The sequence below is a fragment of the Condylura cristata genome, unplaced genomic scaffold (genome assembly GCF_000260355.1).
Source record: "Condylura cristata isolate star-nosed mole 26May11 unplaced genomic scaffold, ConCri1.0 scaffold00004, whole genome shotgun sequence".
NCBI lineage: Eukaryota > Metazoa > Chordata > Mammalia > Eulipotyphla > Talpidae > Condylura > Condylura cristata.
In genome coordinates, this window is record NW_004567105.1 from 71,573,806 (window position 1) to 71,596,834 (window position 23,029).

General features: G+C 44.6%; 1 protein-coding gene across 1 annotated transcript in view; it reads right to left on the minus strand.

The window, feature by feature from the left end:
- GPD1L (glycerol-3-phosphate dehydrogenase 1-like) overlaps positions 1–19,981 on the minus strand; it is a 43,946-nt gene extending 23,965 nt beyond the window's left edge. The window contains exons 1-4 of the mRNA XM_004676355.2: positions 19,873–19,981; positions 7,072–7,249; positions 4,133–4,273; positions 2,481–2,619 (exon numbers count right to left, since the gene is read on the minus strand). Of these exons, the coding sequence (XP_004676412.1) occupies positions 2,481–2,619; positions 4,133–4,273; positions 7,072–7,249; positions 19,873–19,919 (505 nt within the window). The 5' untranslated portion in view covers positions 19,920–19,981. The remainder of the gene's footprint in view (positions 1–2,480; positions 2,620–4,132; positions 4,274–7,071; positions 7,250–19,872) is intronic.
- Between the last annotated feature and the right edge of the window lie 3,048 nt (positions 19,982–23,029).

Genomic DNA, 23,029 nt, shown 5'->3' on the forward strand with positions numbered 1-23,029 from the left:
TTCTTTGTTGTTGTTGTTGGCGGTTTGGCCTAGTGTAGGGATTTGACCTATTTATTTATTGTTATCATTAAATTTTTACAACATTCTTCATTTTCATACAATCTATATGCTTTCTCATCTTGGTTGCAAACCCACCCCCCGCCCGTGGACTTCCCACTATCAGTTCACCCAGGTACTATCACCATAGACCTGTATACTCTTCCCAGCCATGTTTTGATCCTATTCCCCTCTCCCTTCTGAGGTTAAGATTCTTGAATCTAACATAATTAAAATTCAGCTGATTGGTAGTGTCATCAAGAAAGGTAATCTGGATAACCACAGTGCAGTTATCAAATACAGGACATTTAATGCTGATAGAATTATCTAACAAATGATCCATATTGAGACCTCATCAATCACCCCAGTCTCATCTTTCATGACACCCTTCACCCTCACCCCCACTCCCCCACCTCACCCCCAGGATCCAGTTCAGGATCCTGACCTGCATTTAGCAGTCATTCCCTCCAGTCTCTTTCATCAGGGACACTCCCTTAGCCATTCATGATATTGACATATTTGAAAAGTGCCGGGCAGGTTGTTTTGCAATATGTCCTTTACTTTGGGCTTGTCTGGTATTTCCTCATGGTTCAATTCAGGTGAAATAGCAATAGAAAAGATCACCTGTGTGTTCTTACTTCTGGTGTTTTGTTTAATCCAGGTTATCCTTGCCAACCACAGCCCAGAGAGAAAGCAATGGTTCAACAGAAGCCCGGGGGGGGGGGGGGCAGAAGAGGCTTCTTTGAGTTGTCTTTTTCCAAAACAAAAAGCCTTATAATGCACCTGACCAGAAACTTTCCTAGGGCAAACAGGGCTAGAGGCAGGTAAAAAACCCTCCTTGAAGTCTGGAGGTACGCGCCAGGTTTAATTCAAGACTGGAGACAAAACCCAACCACACAGGATGCTTGTGGTAACTAACAACCGGCTGACAGAACTGATTGCCAACTCATTGTTGGCAAACAGGATTAAGCTGGAACAACCAGCTAATCTTTTTTTTGAAAAGTAAAATTACATAACTTCATAGGCTGCATTAAAATCACAGATGGCTAAAATACTCAAGTGTGAAAAATAAAAACTGTGATATGGACTAGTATATACAAGTAAATAAATTTTTTTTCTAGGAGGATATTTAGAAACTGCTAACAGTGATTCCCCTTGGGAAGAGGAAATAGGTGGGAAATGCCAATCTTAAGTCTCATTTTAGAATTTTCATACTGTTTACATTTTCTTACCTGTGCCTATATCATTTCTGTAAATGTCAACCTGGACAACAGTATTATAGGCATTTTGCTTTCTTTATATTATTTGTGATACCGCTTCATAAACATTATTTCTCAAAAAGAGTGTTAAGCACCCAGATATATGGGACTGTTGATGTGCTATGAGACTATGAAGACTACTAGTTGTTTGCTATAAGTTCAATAAAATGATTACAAAGCAGTGTATACCTTAACAACATAGTTTACACATATAGAAAAAGGAAATGAATAAAAAGGTTTTCTTTTGATGCTCTCAATTTTCAACAATAATGAGGCAATAACTATGCAATTAAAAGTCATGGAGAAAAAAAGAAAGATGTCTTAACCTGCAGGCATGTATAAGCTATCTCCTGTTAAGAGGGCCCAACTTCTTTTAAAGCTTCCTTTTGCAAAGCTGTCTAGGAGAAAGGATTCCCAGTGCTCTAGTGTTTGTCAAGGGGAGAAGTATTACTTTGGAAATACATGAAGTTTGGAAAATATACTTAAAACTGTTCCAGGCACCTGCAAATACAATATTCTTCTTCTATGGCAACTTTTAGTATGGTATACTGAACTTTAAGTATGGTACACTGGCACTTGAGAATTCTCAAATCCTTTGAAAAGAAGCAAAAGTGTTTACAACTCTGATGTTGTATAAGAGCAGAAAGGACTGTCTACTTCAGGAAATGGAACCCATGTTCATGCCTGGATTTTCTGTGTGACCTTGGGGCAGGTAACAGTCTAGGCTTCTTCACTTGATTACGGGGATCAGGTGATCCTGCTCTCACTGGATAAGCAGGTTATGGGATTCTCCTGGGCTCCTGTGAAGATTCAGATACTGACACTTGTGAGCCTAAAACAGGAGAGCCCCACCGAGGATGCACACCCTCCTTGGTACAAGCAGTCTTGCTTGTGGGCGTTAAATCCTGCTGACTGAGTCACCAGCAGGCCACTAGATTAGTGGTCGGTCAATGGCCTCCTTGGCTTACTTTCATTCTGGAGGTTGTTGAAAAAGTTGAGTTTTGCAGAATGGCCTCTTCACATAAAATTCCCACCCCACTCACTGTCCACGCAGGAATGTTGGGGTGGGGGAAGCAGGGAAGAATCCATGAGGAAATGCTGGAATTGGAAAAATGTACACATTGGCAGAAAAATGTACAGGTCGGCACATCCACTGTCCCAGCACCCAGCCTTGCCAGCGCTCACCAATGGTGGTCTCACAGAACTTTTCCGCAGCCACCTCACTGGCTATGTTGGCTCCCATCAGCACACTGATGTCAATGCCCATCTTCTCCCGGATGATGTCAGAAATGAGTTTCAGCCCCTCGGGGCCCTCGTCTATGCCCTATAAGGATGTCAAGAAGTTAGGGGAACACATACCATCAAATTAAAGAGGCATGAGATGGTTCTTTGTAAGTACTCTACATTCAGACATCACATGGCACATACAAATTGAAAATTTCTCTCACCAGAGTAAATATAGACGGCACGTACTGTTTAAAGAAAACCTAAAATGAAATAGTAATATGAACAAGCGCCCACCATCAAGATGTAAGCGCTGGGTTAAGAAAGAGAACAAGACCGGTACCACTGACGTGCCCTGTGTGTCTCTCCCCAAGTTCACCCCCTTCTACCCTCCTACACCTCCCAACTAGGGTAAGCTACTGTTCTGAATGTGGTAGATCTTGCTTTACTTGATCATTTTGCTGGGTGTAACAATACAAGTCATTATTTCTGTTTTGAAATGTATAAATGGAATTATATCGTTCATGTATGATGTGCTGTTTTTTGCAACATTGTTCATTTAGAGATTCACCCTTTTAGCCACTATATGAATGTTCTGGGTGGTTCCTGTTCACTACTGTGTAGATTCCCATAGCTCACGTTTGATTATGAGTGCTGTTGCTGATTTATATTTGGGTTGTTCCAGTTTGCTTTTATAAACATTCATCTATGAATGCTCTGAAAAAGGACCTCTTGCAAGGGTCCTTAATTTTTTTATGATATCCCTGGCAGTCTGGTGATGTTTACGGTACCATTCTCAGAATTTCATATGCAAAAATCAAAATATGTAAGATTACCCAGGAAAACAGCTATATTGAAATATAATTATAAAAATTTTTAAAAGGCCGTGGTAGAGTAATAGATGCTGTTTTATTAAGCAACTGGAAAGATATCTCATAATTATCATAATTTCAAGGTCATGATAAGGATTTGAATGTACTGTAAAGTGACCTGAAAATATCTGTGGTTGCTAGTAATAAAAAGGTCACAGATCTTGCTAATACGACTATTACTGAACCTCCAGAGGGCTTGTGGCCTGCATTTACACATGCGGAATGAAGGAAATGTTCATTTCACTTAGAGGTTAAAGTGAGTGAAAATGAAGTCCTTCCCCTATCCACCCTGTGCCTTCCCCACATCTCCATGCACACTCCAGAGTTCTGTCTGTGGGCCTCTGGAGGTGGTTCACAGACCTGGTTCAAAAGGCCCTCTTTAGGGTTTACCAAGGATTGGGAAGGACTGACAATGAATTACCTAGTGAATGCCAACTGCTGGTGCTCTCAAGACCACAGGCTAAGAACCAGGCACTGGGCGGACGGTTCTTCCTGCCAGCAAGACCCACCAGAAAGAGCCCATGCCCCTATCAGCACCACTCCCTCCAGCCCTCCCAAATCTGAGATAAGCAGGCCTGCTGGATTTTGATTACTCTCCAGGCACCTTTAGAAAAACAAAACAGGTGCCACAACCCCCCTTCAGTTCCATATTTCCAACAGATGAAAGTGAGAGGAAACAGACTTTTCCCCAGTAACCAACAGCTGGTGCTGTTCTCCTGGCAGGGAGGGCCCGCAGGTTACCTTAATGAGGGTGATCCCCAGCGCCTTCTTGGGCACTCTGCCGGTGATCTCGTCGCAGATTCTGTGAATGAACTGGTGGGGGATGACAAACACCAGCAGGTCTGCATCCTGCACAGCCTCACTGAGGTTTGGGACGGCGACCTGCAAAAGTGAGAGGTGGAAACTTACTCCTGTACCAAAATATGCCAGTGCCTCACACACTGACCACTGCCCAGACGCTCCTGATGCAGGCCAGTGTGGCGTGTGCCTTCCCTTCCCCATTCGGGACATGTGGCACAAGCCCACAGGTGTTGCCTCTGCCATTGACCAGCTGGGCAAAAGACTTACCCTCTCTATGCCTCAATTTCTTTATCTAAAAGGGAACCTCAACTCCCACTCCATTTTCTTCCCTTCTTCACCCAATTTGTTCCCCAGGGGGGCTGCTTTCCATCGACTCCTTCCAGCCACCCTTGCTCTCTGCCCTCCATCCGGGTGGCTTCAGTCACTGGGGGGCATTGCCAGGAGATTCAAGGGTGGGAGGAGAGACTTGACTTCATTTTACAGACTCATAAAAATTGAAAATGTTCATACATTAGGTGGTAGGCAGGGTGAGAAAATGTCTTCCTGGAATTTATACAAGGTTTTAAATTTAAGTTACCTCAATAAAAAAAAGTTTATATAGAACATTTTACGCAAATATTCATAGCAGTATTGTTAGTAATAGCCGCAAAGTGGAAACAACTGAGGCTTCCGGCACGTCAACCGATGGGTGGCTAACCAAAATACAGTAGAGCCATACAATAGAAGATTATTCAGCCATAAGAAGAAATGAAGTTCTGATTATGTGACACCATGGATGAATTTTGAGACTGTGTTAAATCAAAGAAGCCAACCCCCGCCCTCCCTGGTGGCGCAGTGGGTTAAAGCACTGCACTAAGAAGCTTAAGCCAATTCCTCATGAGTTCGATCCCCGCTTGCCCTGGAGGAGATCCACATGGTGTGGCAGACCTCTCCTGACCTGCCCGCTGCTCCCCTCAGCAGTGTACTTCGTCGATCTGCCTGTTCTGCTCCCCACTCTGTCCCTGGTGAATCCTCTCAACCTCCGCATCTCTGGCCTGTACCCCAATTCTGTATGAATAAATAAATCTTAAAAAAAAAAAAGCCAGCCCCAGAAGAAGGTATATTGTACATGTGCCGTGTATATGAAGTGTTCAGAACAGACAAAGCTGAAGAGACAGAAAGTAGATCAGTAGCTCCTCAGGGGAGGAGGGGGGCAGAAGAATTGGGAGGTCAGCATGTGAGGTCTTTTTTAGGGTGATGAAAATAATCTAACATTGATTACAATGATGGTTGTGAAAATTCCAGAAACTACTGAAATGTAGGCCTTTAATGAGTGAATTGTATGGTCTGTGAATTGTATCTCAGTAAAGTCTTTTTAAAATAAGAGCTGGTAGGGCTCAGAAGACAAAGATGAGAGGCAGTGGCAACTGTAATTCATAGATGATGCAGTGATTGTAAACCCGGCTCAGGAATGGACCCACTAGGATCTGAACTCTAGTCTCCAGCTTTGTGAAACTGAAACAAGCTTATTAACCTCTCAGAACCTTGATCTCTGCCCCTATAAATTCAGAATCATTGTTTTGATAGGAAAACTCATAGTGTTCCCCTAAGAGGATTATTGATGAGATTAAATGAGACAATATGTCCAAACTACTCAGGACAATGCTTGACACTGGTGAGCACTAGACCCAAAGCTGAACAAAAATCTTCAGGAAGCAAGGTCTTTGCACCTGCAAGCATCCTGCATTTTTCAGTTTAACATCTGTCTCCCCTGCTGGACGTCTTGAGGGAAGCACTGTAACCTTATTCCTCCTTGTGGTTCAAGCACTAACACTGGGTTTTGCAGGCACCAAACATGCACATAAACATTGGGTGAGTGAATATAAAGAGTGACAGGTCTTTTATTAACAAAGGAGATGAGCTGCTCTGGCTAACCATAGGGATCAGGCAGTCACAGTGGTCTGGTTCTCACACTATTAGAGAAAGCCACCGAGGAGTGAATCCAGCAACAGAAGTTCATCAATCCCCTGGGACAAGTGGCAGTCACACCCTTCTCACCCCTCACACTCCTCTTCTCTCCCCCACGCGTCACTGGAATAAGGCCAGGAGATAACCTGTATTTTCCCTCCCAGACCCAATAAGCTTGAATTTTTAGCTGTATGACAATTTCTATTTCTTCTATCTCCTGTAATGTAGGCCTTGACCCTGTTTTAATTACAGACGCAGTGTATTAGCTGCTCTGGTGAGGACTAAGTCCATGCACTTTGAAATACCAGAGCCACGGCGTCAGGGGTGAGGGGAATACAAGAAACCAAAGGCAAGGCCAACCCCATCTTGAAAGTAACCAACCCACTGAATGCCAGGAAATGGCTTGTTGTGTGTTAAACTATGTCCCCACCAACCAACATATTGAAGTTCTAATCCCAGTACCTTGGAATATGACTATTTGCATGCGGGGTCTTCAAAGAGGTTAAATGTTAAATGAGGCCACTAGAGTAGGCCCCAATAAAGTAGGACCAATGTTCACAGAAGAGGGGTTCCAGGAGACCATCCAGAGACACAGGAAGAAGGGGGGCTATTGACAAGCCAGGGGAAAGCCACAGAAGAAACTAATCTTCTGACGCTTGAATCTTGGACTGCAAGTCTCCAGAATTGTGAAATAATTAATTTCTGTTGTTTAAGTTACTTGACCTGGATGCCTTGTTATAGCAACCCCCAAAAGTTCATACAAACCTCATTTTAAGAGCCAAAAAACCCAAAACTGACCAAGCAAACAACTTGGTAGAAGAGAGCACTAGGGGAAAGGATAGTCAGTTTCCCACTTCCCCCAGACCTCATGCCACCCCAGCAGAATGTAAGTTCCAGGGTTGACCAAATATACTTTAACTGCAAAGCCTTACCACATTTTCAGGCAGCTTGTGTCCTGGGAGGTATTTCACATTTTCATGGTCATTATTTATGATGTCTGTCAGTTTTCTCCCATTCACTGTTTCTTCAAAGACCCACATCTTGACTGTGGAGGCAAACTTCTTAAGTTGCTTGACATTATTACCAATTATTTTTGCAACAGCTGAACCCCTACAAAAGAAACAGTGGAAAGCAGAAAAATAAACTCACTTGGGTAAAAGAGAAAACACTCTTGCATTATCATTGGGAAGATTCTGGTTTTGATTCTGAGTCAAGCACCAAGCTTATTCAACATGTGACGCCATGTCAATCACAAACCATTGGAAATTGTTTCCACTATAACAACTACATCTTGATCAAGCCCCTGAAGCTGGGGTGAGGCGGTAAAGTACTACCCTGGAAACTGGTAAGCATCAATCTATCTTGGAAGAGAGAATAACAGGCAGAAGAAATATTCACCCACAAAATGGCACGAAGATGACACTTGAAAGTTCTCTTAGCTTCTACCTCAACTAGGCTATTATGTCAAATCCATCAGGTTAAAATGTAAAAGGTAAAACCTTAGAATACCCAATAGGTCCACCATGGAGCCATAATGGAAAGACAAAAGACCACTTTTGATGCCAGAAAAGGAGCAGCCTAATTTTGAGGGTTGGGTTTCCCCCAACCCTCCCAGCCAGTCTCCTTCCGGCACCCTTTTATCTGCATAGCTCTTCACCAACACATTGTCCTCACAGGCCGGTCTCCTATAGACTTTCCTACAGGGAAGAGAAGGAACTCCTTCGGTCCTCCCCGCCACCATGGGCAGAAGTGTTCCTGGTTGCCAGGCCGGATGTACTCACAGATGTACTCAGTACACAACAGGCGACAGCCAGCTGACTCAAGGTGGAGGGGAACAGGTTTGGGAGGGTGGGGCAGGTGGCGGTTAGGCACCTGATCCAGCCAAGCCAGTCAGCTTCTCCTGCAGGAGTCTGAACAGAGAAATAGCTTTTTCCTCACACAATTAACCCCTGATGTGAGGAGCTAGACAGAGAACCTTGAGAATTCAAGTGTTGGGGCATTCATGACTTCTACAATTAGGAGTAAGTGCAGTGATAACAGAAAAGGGGGGAAGGAACGCTAAGGCGATACAGAGGAACTACTGGAGATGTTTATCCTCTCTGATAACTATCAGTTATTCTAACTCAACTCTAGCTCATCCCAGCATATAACACGTTGTGCTTTAACTAAACCAGGAAAATCCAAATAATCTGAATATAGATGGATAAACTGAGCCATGGTTCTCCACTTTGGCTGCAGGTTGGAACTACCTGGCATATTCAAAACTCCTGATTCCCAAGCAGCACTCAGACTAAAGAAATCAGTGGTTTCCTTAGTGGTTTCAGGCATCAGTGGATTTTAAAGCTCCCTAGGGAAAGATGTGCAGCCAGAGTTGAGAACAACGGCTCTGTGCGATGATCTAGAACTTGGATGTCCTCCTTCCTCACAAAGGAATAGCTGGAAATAGTAAAGCTCTACGGCTTTCCCTGTGAGTTTGATTCTTTGCCAGCAGGATAGTTTATTAGCGAAATATGCACTAATCTGGCTCTCCTGCCACTTTGTGGAAAGAAGGTCAGGAATCTCCCTGGCATCACTACCACTTTCATTCCAGTATTGGAAACTGCTGCTCACATACTCACAGGGAGGTAACAGGCCAGGTGTAAAGTGTTCCCCAGTGTTAAATGTACTCATGAGGTCAAAGAGGGCAAGTGTGATTCTGAACAAATTAAGAGGGAAGGAAAGAATCCAAATCTAGTAAATCAAATGCAAAAATGTGCCAGAATCGTGAAACCACAAGACCTTCCGAGAATATATTTACCTCTCCCTTTAAATTAGCCTTTTGAGGATGCAAAGCATTTGCAACCAGAGGCAAATCTGTAGAATTGCTGAAATGAGTTAGTTATGAAAATATAAATGGAAGTTGGAATTGTTCAAAACTCAGCCCGCCTGATCATGTTTCTACAGCCATTGGGATTCAATGGGGCTTAACACGACACATTAAAATAAGGGAAACTTGAGCTATATTTGCTCCTCATGTGAGGACATGAGGACCTCACTCTGGTTTCATTAATAATTTCAGTTAATCATTCACTCACTCATTTATTTGTTACCAAATATTTGTTGGCAATACCTATTGTGTATAATGCATTGGGCTAGATATTGGCGATATAACAGGAAAAAGACAATTCACTCTTTGCTAATTCAGACTCAGAGACAATAATAAATCCATGGTTTTTAAGGAGCTGAGTTCGAAGAAAATAAATTGTTTTGCAGCAAAAGCTAAGGAAGGCACCAATACAGTTCACTTGGATACAACCAGAGGTAACTCCATGTAATTTGGGGCCAAGCAGTTGGAACTATCACTCAGAGACTGGAAAGGAGGTGGAGGGGAATCAAGATTAAGGGAAGAAGCATGGAGTTCAAACTAGCAAGGAGAGGAGTAAAAATAGTCTAGTGGCTGCAAGGTCTAGGCTGTTTTTTTCTGAACAACTTTGTAAGAATCTTTTCTGAGGTCAGAACAACACTCTGTTTTGTTTGTTTATATCTTGTTTAGTATAAGCTCCATGCTAAACTAGTATTTTGTTTGCTATCTACTTTACTTTTTTTCTGTGTCATTTTTAACCTCCAAAAGTATCATCCACCTTAACATAATAAAGGATTCATGACAAGTCTACCACTAACATATGAAGAGGTATAAAAGGGAAAGCTTTCCCCCTCAGGTCAGGAACAAGAACAGAATGCCGCTCTCATTAGTTCTATTTATCACAGTACTGGAAGTCCTAGCAGACCTACTGGACACGAAAAATAAAGAAAAGGTAAGAAGTAACAATATTTGTTTTATAGATGACATGATCTTAAATGTAGAAAGTTCCAAAAACTATACACACACACATACACACACAAACCTTAGACTAATAAACAAGTTCAATAAAGTTGCAGATACAAAGTCAACATAGAAAAATCAGTTGCACTTCTATATACACTAAAAATGAGCTCACCAAAAAGGAAGAACATAAAACCCAAATACAAAATGGACAAACATCCTGAATAGCCATTTCTGCAAAGAAACACAAATGGTGAATCTGTGTATGTGAAAATTCTCAACAACACTAGTTTTTAGGGAAATGCAAACCAAAACCACAATATCACCTCATACCCATTATTATGCCATTAAATAACTAAAAGTAGAATTATCTATGATTTAGCAGTTCCACTTCTGGGTATATATCCAAAAGAACTGAAATTAGAAATCTGGAAAAGTTATCTACATTTCCATGTTTCCTTTTACAGCAACCAAATCATAGCTAACCCAAATGTCCATCAACAGAGAATGGAATCTTATTCAGCAATTTTTACTATATGTCACCACAAATGATCCAGGAGGACATTACGAAAAATTAACCGCATACAGGACAAACTGCACAATTCCATGTACATGAAGTATCTCAAATAGTCAAACTCACAGAAACAAAGAATAAAATGGTGGTTGCCAGGGGCTGGGGAAAGGGAGAATTGGGGAGTTGATATACAATGGATAATGTTTTAGACACTCAGGATGGACAAATTCTAGAGACCCCTGTGCAACACAGTGCTAATAGTTAATAATTCTTCCCTATACACTTAAAAACTGGTAATCACATAAGTCGTGCAGACACTGTGTAGGACATAAGCCCTGTGGGGCTTGGTGACCAGTAAATGGAGAGGTGTCACTGTACCACAGTGACCAGAAGTGGCTAAGCAGGTGACACAGAGACAGTTGACAGACACCATGTTGGCCAGGGAGAGCTGGGGAGTGTCACTAGAGCTCATCTGTAAGACTTGAGTGAGCCTTGTCTCTGTCTGTGCATGTGTGTGTGGGGGTGGGGGTGGGGAGGGAGGCTTCCAGGCAAAGACTGGGGTCCCTGGAGCAGGTGTAGGAACAAGAGCAGAGGGGAGTATCTTCTGCTTTTAGAGAGGCAACACTTTAGAAGGGAGAGGGGAACTGAAAAATGAGGCAGGAACAGAAGGTGGAGGGGAGAGGTCAAGGAGAGAGAGAATCCATTCTGGAAGAGGGGGGTGGAGGGGCAGGCGAGCAGAGGATGTGGGGAGGGAGCACAAGAGGAGTGTGTGGGAGGGAGGCTTAGGAGGGAGGCAAGAATTGAGGGAAGGGTGAGAGGGGCAGGGATGGCAGAAAGACCCTGTTTTGGTACCAGGCACTGTTTGTTTTGTTTGTTTGTTTTTTTTAGTGTGTTTCTATTGAAATGTAATGGACATATAACATTGTGGAAGTTTAAAATATACAATGTATTGATTTGCTACATTTACATACTGCAGTGTGATTTTTCTTTACCATTAACACTATTTTAAATAACCCACATTATCCCTTTTATCCCTTTTAAGCCTCAGCAACCTAAGGCAGGTACTATTAGGAGCCCCAGTTTAACATGAAGAAACTGAAGCTCAGCACCCACACAGGTGGTTAGTGGGAGAACAGAGACTCACAGCTACTCCTCTCTCCCTGGGTCCCAGCTGCACAGACACCCACTTTTTGCTTGGCAAGACCCTACCCCCTTCACTCTCTGTCCCCGGCCGTCTCTCCCCTTCCTTTTTAAAAAGGTCATATATATATAATATTTTATAACAGTTTATTTTTATATCATTTTGTACATTTTTCCCCTTCTCAATTGTAATCCCTGCAGGTTTCCCATCACCAAGTCACCCATGTGTCATCACCATAATCCCGTGCATTTCCCCCCCACCCCCGTTTTGATCCCATTCCCCACTCCACCCCCACAAAATGTCTCTGGTATATGGTTGTTCATTATTTTTATTATTTTCTCACCTGGTCCATTATATGAGTGAAACCATCCGGTATTTTTCTTTCTTTTTCTGGCTTATCTCACTAAGCACGATCTTTTCCAGCTCCATCCAAGTTGCTGCAAAAGACATGTGTTTCTCTTTTTTGGTTGCTGAGTAAAGGTCATATATATTTTTTTAAAGAGTTATTTATTGAGTACACTGCTGAGGGGAGCAGCGGGAAGGTCAGGAGAGGTCTGCTTCGCCATGTGGGTCACCTCCGGGGCAGGGATTGAACTCGCACGGAAGCAGCTAAGGCTCGCTTGCAGTGCTGAGCCCTAACCCATTGTGCCACCAAGAGAGCCCAAAAAGATGTCATATTTTAATCAAGCCAGGGCTGCACATATCAGTTAAGGCTTCTCTATGATGTCAAGTTGAGCTCTAAAGCATTCCACTGGCCCACATGCTTTCACTGGGTCAGAAAAGAACTCCACAGCCCATTTCTCGTTTTATCAAGGAGGAGAATTAGCCACCAGGTCCAGCAGATTTTCCATGTTCCATGCCATCTCTCCCAGAGCTCATTCTAACTGAGTGTCCAAGGGACAAGAGGGCAGCTAATTTTGGTTTAAATAACATTTACATTTTGAATTCACAAAAGCAAAACATGAAGCAAAAAAACAATTATGAGTAATCTCGCCATCCAAGGACAACTGTTAACATTTTGTGTAATTTTTTGCCATAAAAGGGCTTTTACAATATAATCAAAAGCCAGCATATTAGATGCAAATGTAAAAAATGAAGTATTTTAAAAATAGATTCAGCTTGGTGAATGTTTATTTAATCTCTGAGTAGGGAAACTTTCTAAGCTTAAAATCAAAGGAGGAAACCACAGAGGAAAAGATCAATGTTAACAACTTCACATAAAATAAGGAGGGGAAAGAAGGAGATGGGAAAAACCTTTCTATACGATCAACATTACACTACAGAGGAAAAAACTTAAGATGGAATGTTATATTTAACAAAATTCAGGAAGCACAAGTGTACATACCATATGATCATACGCAGTGAACAAAATACCACCTTGTACCTGGTGGGATGAATATATATATGTATAGATGTATGTATATACACACACATAAAAACCAAACCAAAAACAGAAAGTGTTTTGAGAATGCAAAGAAATTGGAACTCACGTGCATTGCTGGTAGGAATGTTAACACCCTCTGGATAATGACACAGTGGTTCCTCAAAAAACTAAAAGTAGAATTGCTATATGAATCAACAATTCCACTTCAGGGTATGCATCCGGAAAAAATGCAAACAGGGATTCAAGCAGTATTTGTATAACCCTATTCACAAAAGATACAGGGTGGAAGCAACCCAAATGTCCACTGAGGGATGACTGGATAAACAGTGTGATGCGCATACACAATGGGATATTACTCAGCTTTAGGAAGGGAGGAAACTCCTGACACATGCCACAACATATATTAAACTTGAAACTATTATACTAAGTGAAACTCACAGGAGGACAGATACTATATGACTCCACTTACAGGCAGGACTTGTATGAGCTTTCTATTGCTGTTGTTGGAATCCAGTTAACACACAAGAAAAGCTGAACTAACCTTCCGAGGAATGAGGGACATACTGCTGGCAACCTGGCCGCAGTCTGCCCACTTGTCTGACCAGTGAAAGTGGTCATCTAGGACGAGGAGGTCCAGCCAACCAACTGCCCCAGCCTAATGAGTCATCCCAAGCAGCAGGAGACTCTGCTTTGTCAGCCTCTAATTGAGGACCCTAGGATCGTGAGCCAAAAAAGAAAAGAGATTGGGCCCTCCCTGGTGGCGCAGCGGGTTAAAGCACAGCACTAAGAAACTAAAGCCACTTCCGCATGAGTTCGAACCCCGCCTGCCCCGGAGGTGACCACATGGCGCGGCAGACCTCTCCTGACCCGCCCGCTGCTCCCCTCAGCAGTGTACTTCGTCGATCTGCCTGTTCTGTCCCCCACTCTGTCTCTGGTGAATCCTCTCGCCGCCCCCGAGCCTCTGGCCTGTACCCCAGTTCTGTATGCACAAATAAATAAATCTTTAAAAAAAAAAAAAAGAAAGAGATTGCTGTTTGAAGCTATGATGTCCTGGGAAGACGTGTAGGCCGCCATGGGTGAGCTGATTTACTTCCCAGCTCCCAGATGTGGGAAGACTGTGCCCCCCCGAAACAGAATGAATGCACCACTAGCACAATCTTAAGGGAAGCCAGCAGACTTCTGACTGTGGAGCTTAGTTCACCAAATCTGGGGGTGAGGGATTAAGGCAAGAGAGAGAAAAAGGTGGCTTAGATGGAGAAAAGGGTGACCAGGAACCTGCTTTCCCCCAGATTTGGGGATACTAGTAGGATTGTCACAGAAGAGATTTAGTGCACTTGTCACTTTTATGTGTAAAGGGAAGTATCTTGGAAAAGAATGTGCTCATCCAGGCCTGTTCTCAGACTAATGGGTAGAAGTTGGAATGATCTTTTTTTTTTTTTTTTTGCTCAAGTGTAAGATTTTTAATAGTCTGTTACATTAACGTTAACAAGATGAGCTGCCTTAAAAATAGTTAACTGTGGGCCCTCCCTGGTGGTGCAGCGGGTTAAAGCGCAGCACTAAGAATCAAAAGCCACTTCCACATGAGTTCGATCCCCGCCTGCCCCGGAGGAGATCCACATGGCAGATCTCTCCTGACCCGCCTGCTGCTCCCCTCAGCAGTGTACTTCATTAATCTGCCTGTTCTGCTCCCCATTCTGTCTCTGGTGAAGCCTCTCACTGCCCCTGCAACTCTGGCCTGTACCCCAGCTCTGTATGAATAAATAAATAAATCTTTTTTTAAAAAAAAGTTTACTGTGATCAGCTGTCAAAACAGAAATTATGCCTCCATCAGAGGGAAACTGATTTTTAAAAAATTTATAATAATAGTTTATTTTTTATATCATTTTGTGCCATTTTCCATCTCAGTTGTAATCCCTGTGGGCTTCCCACCACCAAATCACCTATGTGCTATCACCATAGTCTAGTGCACTCCCCCCTCCCCTCCCATTTTTGATCCCATTCCCCACTCCACCCCTGTAAAATATCTCTGGTATATAGTTGTTCATTATTATCCCCCGCACCGGTCCTTTATGCTCCTGCTGTGAGTGGAGTGAAACCATCTGGTATTTTTCTTTTTCTTTCTGGCTTATTTCACTAAGCATGATCCCTTCCAGCTCCATCCATGCTGCTGCAAAAGACATGTGTTTCTCTTTTTTGATCACTGAGTAATATTCCATTGTGTATATGTACCACATCTTTTTAATCCAGTCATCTACTTTTGGGCATTTGTGTTGTTTCCATATCTTTCCTATTGTAAATAAAGCAGTAATAAACATGGGGGTGCAGCTGTCTTTTTGAATTAGTGTTTTTGTGTCTTTTGGGTAGATACATAGGAGTGAGATTGCTGGTCATATGGAAACTACATTTTTTAGCAGTTTGAGAAACCTCCAGTTTTCCATAGTGGTTGTACTAGTTTGCATTCCCACCAGCAGTGCAGGAGAGTTCCTTTTTCTCCACATCCTCGCCAACATTTGTTGCTGCTAGTTGGGAAACAACTGGTTTATAAGGTCTCATTTAAATTTGACTGTTGACTGGACTTTTGTTGGGAGAGTGAATATTTAATATTTTTATGACAATGAAATATCTCCTTCAGGTAAAAGTATGCTTTTCATGGGAAACAATAAGAATTGATAGAATCATGGACATTGGAGTTAAGGGAACCTGAGCTTTATTCAATTTTATCACACTGATTACTGAGATTAGAAAGTCTTTTCTAAATCTGTTTTGTTGTATAAGATAGAGAGAATAACAGCAGCACAGAGTTGCTATGAAATTAAGTGAAATAATGCAGATAACCCACAAAATGTGGTTATCAATGGTGTGTCTCTCCTAAAGGAGGGGAGAAGTGAAGAATAGTAGAAGACAGGAAAGAAGGTTAAGAGGCGAGAACGCGAGAGCTCCGGACTAGTCCCCAGCAGAGTATAGGCTGGGGGAGTGATGAAAAGGGACTAGTTAGCAGGTTGTTCTTTTAAGTGTATAAACCTTCTCACCCCAGTTCATGAGGAAACTTTGGATCTTTGTCACAATTAAGTTCTAACCTATCCTATCATTAAACTCTTCCTCCAGCCTCCAGAGCAGAGGTGTGTGTTGACAGAGAAAGGTTTATTTCTGACCTCAAGGCGCTAATTTACAGACAGTCAAACTGTTTTGAGCTCCCCATGTGGGCAGAAGCCAAGAATCACCACAGAAACTGGGAGGCACAGACAAAACATTGACAAAGGGGAAGCAGTGATGATTGCAGCAGACCAAAAAAGGCAGGGTCATCCATGGCCAGCTTGGGCCACCAGTGCAGACTAGGTCTCCTGACCTTCAGTCTCAGGAGTCAAGCTGTTGGGGGGGGGGGTGGTAACAAGGCCCACAGATAAACAACTCCCAAAACTCTTCCAGCTGCCTATCAGTTGTGCTCTTTGTCTCCTATCTCGCTCCCTTTTTGGCCTCTACTCCTTGGCCAAAGTCCAACTGAGCCCATTTTGTGACTTAAAGGTGCTAGTCAAGGATGGTGAGATTAATAACATTAATAACAATAATACAGTAGCGGAGATTTAGTGTGCCGGTTACCTTTGTACTCTCCCCAGATTATCTCATCCAATCTTACCCATCATTCTAGACAGCAGGTGCCAATATTCTAAGAAGTAATTCTTGGAGAGAAGCAGTTTGCTCAAGGTTTCAGATTGGCAAGAAGCGGGGTGGGGGCCTGCGTCCTCTTCCATCACTGCATTACTCTGCCCCTGGAGGAGCTTTAGGATGCATTTTTGGACATATGTGCCCTGGCCCGGAAGTTTGGCTGTATGGCAACAAGTCGTGAGGCTTTAATTCTAGAACTAAATCCTACCATGGGTGATTGTGAGACTGGCCCAAGTGAAGAAACCATTCCTGTATGAAAAGTTCAGAAGCTTTTGTTTTGCTTTTAGTTATTTTTCTGAGTCACTGGGGCCATGAAAGGTCTTGCAGGGGAGGAAGCAGCAGCTCCTTGCATCCCCAATAATGGGCCACACCCCAGTGTTCAGTGGGAAGCAAAAGGGCTCCCTCCCGCCTCCTCTTCTGGACTGCGAAAGGGCAGGGCCAGGCATTGCACAACCTGCTTACTTTCCTTCCATGTCCTTCCTGCCCAAGGCTCCCTGGCAGGTCAGTGAGCTTCAGTCTTCTAGCATCTCTATTGCAACTGCTGATCATTTCCATGGGGAGGCACCCGAGGTGAGGACTACAGGCACCTCTAACTCTGCATTGAGATGTGACACTACCTTTATTTGTCTAAGCATTCTGAGCTACTTCAAAGTCCTAAGTATAAACATTGCTCAAGCAACTTCACATTCCTGAGCTGAGGCCCATATCTGGAAGGGTTGTTCCAACTCTCAGTAATTTGTTTTAAGTCTGGCAAGAGACTAAAGTCCATGAGTGAAAAATCTGTCCCACCTACAGGGATTATGATTCAGCAAGTCTAGCATCTATGATAAATCTGATGTAGTGTTTGGACCACATTTTAAGAAATACTTCTTGAAGTGTAATGTCTAACCTTGGGACTGATATTTCATTCCACTTGGCATTTCTTTTGAAACTATCTTCTAAGTTCTTCATCTCCGATGTGAAGGTAAGTTCCCTAAAGACAAAACCTGTCCATATCCCTGGCAAGACCACAAGAGCCACATGGGCAGACATTCCAATATCTACTGACTAGGGCTGAACACCAGATAGGCCCCTAAGGAGTTTCTCCATGCTGATTTCAAAGCCTAGGTTCCTAAATGTGTCTGGGGGAGTCTGTGATCCTCTCTCTAGGACTGGAACAGCTCTGCACCCAGGCAGTGACAGTGAAGCCAACAACTGTTCCTGTCTGGTCCCGTGATTAATGGAGCCAGGCAAACTGCCCAAACTATCGGCACATTTCTCAACTGCTCTCCTCCAGTGTCACCAGCCAAGTTCTAGTCCATTTTCTTGGGCTGGAGTGGGCCAAGAAAACAGTCAAGTACATGAGAGTGAAGCCCTGGGAAGACATGGACGACATCCAAATCCCAGCAAAGGGGCAGGAGGTTCACTTTCCTACTCTTGCTCCCTGCCCAAATCTGGTGTGGCAAATCTGTGCTACTTCGACTGTACCTTGTACATAAGGGAAAGATGCTGCCATCTGTGGTTCGATATCAATGTTACAAGGACACGTGTTAAAGCGGTGCTTTTCCAGTCCCGTGGCCAACTAGGCAGCTGACATCTCATTCAAGTGACCTTGGGATCAAAATCTGGCAAAGACAAGCAGAAGCCTGAAGGAAGCTCTACAGCCAATGGGTACCAACTGCCTAAAATGTTATGCAGAACTTTCTGTTGTTAGTCAAAAAAGGCTTAACAGAAAAGTGTGTAGTATCCTAGTGTTTGCAGGGCAGAGGGAGAAAGATATACAAGTAAACAGTCATTTGCATGACATTCCTCCAGAAAGGACAGAGCAAACTGGTAACACTAGTTTTCCTCCAATGGGTACCCTGGAGTACAAGTGTGTTTGGAAGATGTTTCATTATTTTATGTTTTAGGGGGCACCTTTTGATTTTTAACCAATGCAATCAATATATCACCTGATTAAATATAATCGCATTCTTTAAACTTTGTTTTCATTTAGTATTTATTTAGCATATGCCAGGCACCAGAGTAGATTCTGTTCTCAAGAGTTGTAGTAGAGGGTGTGGGGGAGGAGTAGAAACAAGTCATCAAATCTTTACCCTTCAGTAAAACGAGAGGTCAGTTACACAAGCATAAAGAGAGGTCGCTGGCCTTGCTGGGATGGAAAAGTATAGAATCAGATAAGGTTTCTTCCAGGAAGTACTTTCTAAGTCAAGTCTTAAAAGAGTAAGCACAAGGCCAAACAGTTAAGAGCCAACTAACTGCCTGTAGAGGAGCCTGGACTGTGATGAGAGTCAGGCCACAGAAAAACAGGAGCACTGAAAGAACAGCACTCTAAACTACTTTGTATCAGTCCCTGATGTGAGAAAAATAGTGCACAGCGATGCAAAAACGACTAAAAATATCAGCTGCTGTGCTATTCCTACCCCACCCCCACCCCCGCCCTTTCCTCTAATTTCACCCACCACACCAGAGAACCCCACTGTGTAAGTGTGATAAAAGGAACTAAAAGAGCTGACATTAAATTGTGACATACAGTGCTTGGAAAAGCACATGGCACAAAGTGCTTTATAAACATTAAAGTCAAATAAAGCCTCGAGGAGACACAAAGCTTCTCAAAGACCTTCCCTAAGAATGCCCAGTGCCCCTGACAGCTCTGGAGGCAGGCCTACTGGAACTTGAACTTTCTTCCCGTTACATGGTTACTAAGATACCCGATATCCCGAAGCGTGGGCGAGACCCGTACCTGGAATAGCAGCGCCCGCGCGCTAGCCACCTGGGTAGCAAGCGCCCTGTAGCCTTCACTGCCTCAATTTCCTTGATGCCAAAACTACAGTAAAGAACGCGTGAGCCTCCTTCAATCCCTAGACCCAGGCGATCGGCCCAGAATGGAGAACGCTTTAAAGGGGCTGAGCAGAACACGCGTGCGTGGCGAGCAGGTGGCCTCCGTGCTCCAGCCGCGCGGTGACTAAGTGCAGACAGGTGCCCGCGGGCGCGCACTGCCCTGTCGCCACGCAGACCAGGGCGGACACGCCGGCCCCGGGCCTCCGGAGCTAGTGCCTCCGCGCGGCCTCCCTCGGCGCGCGGTGCCCAGCCCGGGCGCGCGGTGCCCAGCGTCACTGCGAGGCTGCACACCCTGCCTCCAGCGCGCGGTGGCCGGTGCCCACGCCGCGGGAGGGCGCGCGGTCCCAGGCGGCCCGAGAGAAGGGCTTCCTGGAAGCAGAGCCCGCGCCACTTGCCCGCCGCAGCTCACCAGTTTCCCGAGCCCACGATGCACACTTTCAGGGGCGCCGCTGCCATGGCCGGGATGGAACGCAGCTGGACCGCCAGTGCTTCCCAGGCCGGCTGCCTGCCCTCTCGGGTTTGGCCTAACCCGCAGCGGCTGCGGGCGCCCCGCCCCCTCCCGCCTCTCAGCCAATGGACGCGGCCAACCCCGCCCGGGAGCCCCAGGCCACAGCTGACAGCCGCGGGAGGACCCGCCCCGCCACTCCCGAGAACCACTGCGCAAGCGGGTGCCCGGGTGGGGTCTCGGGTCCCGCTCTGACACAGCCCCACCCACCTCTGCCGCAGGGCATGCCGGGAGTTGTAGTTCGCTCCGCTGGCGGCCGCGCGAACCGACACCGCCGCGCTCGCCGCGTCGCGTGCTGTCCCGGGTGGTTACGCAACCTCTGGCGCTCACTCTGGCGCCGAGACTGCACCACCCTCCCGGCAGAGCTGGCCTGACCCGGCTCTCTACCCACTGGTCTGGTCACCCACTCACAGCCTTCTGCCCACACGGAAAGAGCTGCCACACGGCAGCTGGAGCCTGGAGAGGATCTAAAGTTGACTTTCACGTCGACGAGACGTGGGCACACAACTTGAAGTGCTCACACAACTTGAAGTGCTCACCCCTTGCTCTTCAAGCCTCTGCTACCCAATAAGAACAAGACCTCCTGGCGCTCCTGAGCTTCGCAGTGAACGCGTGATCCTGACGCCCGCGGTCTGTACGGTATCTGCACTTCCGCGTGGCCACTGCTTCGGATCAGGCAGCAGCGTAGCCCTCAGCACCGGTGTGGCAGGGCGGGCCTCCTGTTTGTCTTTGCCCCAGGCCACCAGGGAGTTTGTGGTCTCAGGCTTCACTTCCCTCCTTCCTGACCAAGGACCGTTAAGTTTTTATTCTGAATGTCATTTTCCATCAGGCGCTCTGAGAGACACTGTGGGAAGAGGACAATGTGGTTTAAACCAGTGATTCTCAAACCCGCGCCTGAGAGCCTCTGGAGCTTTGTGTAATCCCCAGGCGAAGGCCTGCCCCAGCCTAGTCACGACACAGTCTCCTGGGGTGGATACAAGATCAGGTGTTTTTTTTTTTGTAATTCATCAAATCTATTGACTTGAATTTCTTCATTCTGTTTACTTGCAATCCCTTATTGAATGTAAGTGATGTGTTCTCCATTGTCTTCTTTTATTATTTATTTTTAAATTTTGTTTACACCACAAACAAATTTTTTTACATCATTCTTTATTTTGTGCATTTTAGGATCAGAATTTATTTATTTTTTATTTTTTAAATTTTTTTTAAAGATTTATTTATTTGTGCATACAGAACTGGGGTACAGGCCAGAGGCTCAGGGGCGGTGAGAGGCTTCACCAGAGACAGAGTGGGGAACAGAACAGGCAGATCCACGAAGTACATTGCTGAGGGGAGCAGCGGGTGGGTCAGGAGAGGTCTGCCACGCCATGTGGTCACCTCCAGGGCAGGCGGGAATTGAACTCATGCGGAAGCAGCTTTAGATTCTCAGTGCTGTGCTTTAACCCGCTGCGCCACCAGGGAGGGCCTAGGATCAGAATTTTTTAAATTCAGAAATTGAGAACCAGTCTGCTAAAATAACAGTGGAGACTGGCAGAAGAGACCAATACTCTAGTACCTAGAAAAGCTTTACAGCTCCTATTTCAATGCCCAGAGGATTAACTGTTACATTTGATTTTCAGCTTTGTACTATATGAAAGATGTACCTACATTACTTGTGATATTTACTTAAAGAAATATTTAAAGAGAGGGTGAGACACACAATTCTGTCTACCTCCTCAATGATAGCTTACTCTCAATCAAACATTTGCTTGAATGGAAAGATAGCTAGCTAAGTAGGAATGGTGTGAAAGATGGACTATTCATGCTTTCTTCATTTTTTCCTCTTGCATTTGTCTTATAAAATGGGTTTGTCAAATAATGACCTCATGTACTTGAGTATGCATGAATTGCAAAAATTTACACCAAGTGGTTGATTCATTTTCAGCTTTCACCTAAAAGATGTATACCTCATCTGGAAACTCCTGTCTCCCCGCCTTGCATGGGACCTGCTTGATAATGAGTTACCTGGCTATTCTGTGGCTGTAACCTCACAGCATCAGCATCTGTTGTTTAATCTATCACCTGCTTTGCACAAGGCATTGTGCCAGGAAAGACATAGTGAGTAGTCATTTGCTTTATAGACTGGTTAAGACTGAGACAAATTCCATGAACATAATGTTGTGAGAACAAAGCAAGAAAATGCATATAGTATGAATGCATTTCTGTGCATTCAGAAACAAGCAAAATTAAGTCTATCGACAGGGCTGTATACATACTTAGTAAAATGGTAAAAATTAGGGAAAGGCAAACACAAGACTGGACTATGGTTATGGTGGAGGGGATATATGTATACATGATACACACTTTGAGATCTCTTTTTAATGAACCAGAGGGGAGGGAAAAAGCTGAAGTACAAAAGGGTGAGGAAGGCCAATTTTGAGATGGCCAGCCTTCTGCCAGTCCCACTTCGGGTCATCTGAGATGGCAGTGTTAATGGTGTCGGCCATCTGCGTGCCACCTTCCCCAGAGGGCTGAACATCTTGCAAGAGAGTTAGTCTGTCTCATTGTGTTGTGATGGTGCTAACTCCTGGGGGACCTGGAGATGCCATAGAGTGCGTCTGATTCGGTGTGAGGAGACAGTGCCTCTGACAGCATGACTAGTATGTGGCATACCTGACAGCACGTACGCTGGGAAGAACTTACTGGGCAGCTGGAGGACAAGAGCATTTTAAAAACTCAGCCCAGAGGTCTCCTAAGCTCCCTTTTCCTCTTTCTTCAGATAACTTTTTTCTCAGTCTCTGCAGTGCTCACCACCCACCTCTTACCTTGTTGCACGACCCTCCTGAAGGCCTTTCTCACTTCTATTGCCAGGTGCCCAGGCCAGTGCTGTGTATAATGTAGTACAAGCACTTGCAGTCATCAGAGTCTCTTCTGGTTATCATTTTGTTGCCTAACAAACCACCTCAAAACCTCAATCTTCGAACAGCCACATTCTTTTTATTAGCTTCAGAATCCACAGTTTAGGTCAGGCTCAGGGGGAAAGGCCACATGGGGGCGGACGATCAAATGGCATTGGAGGACC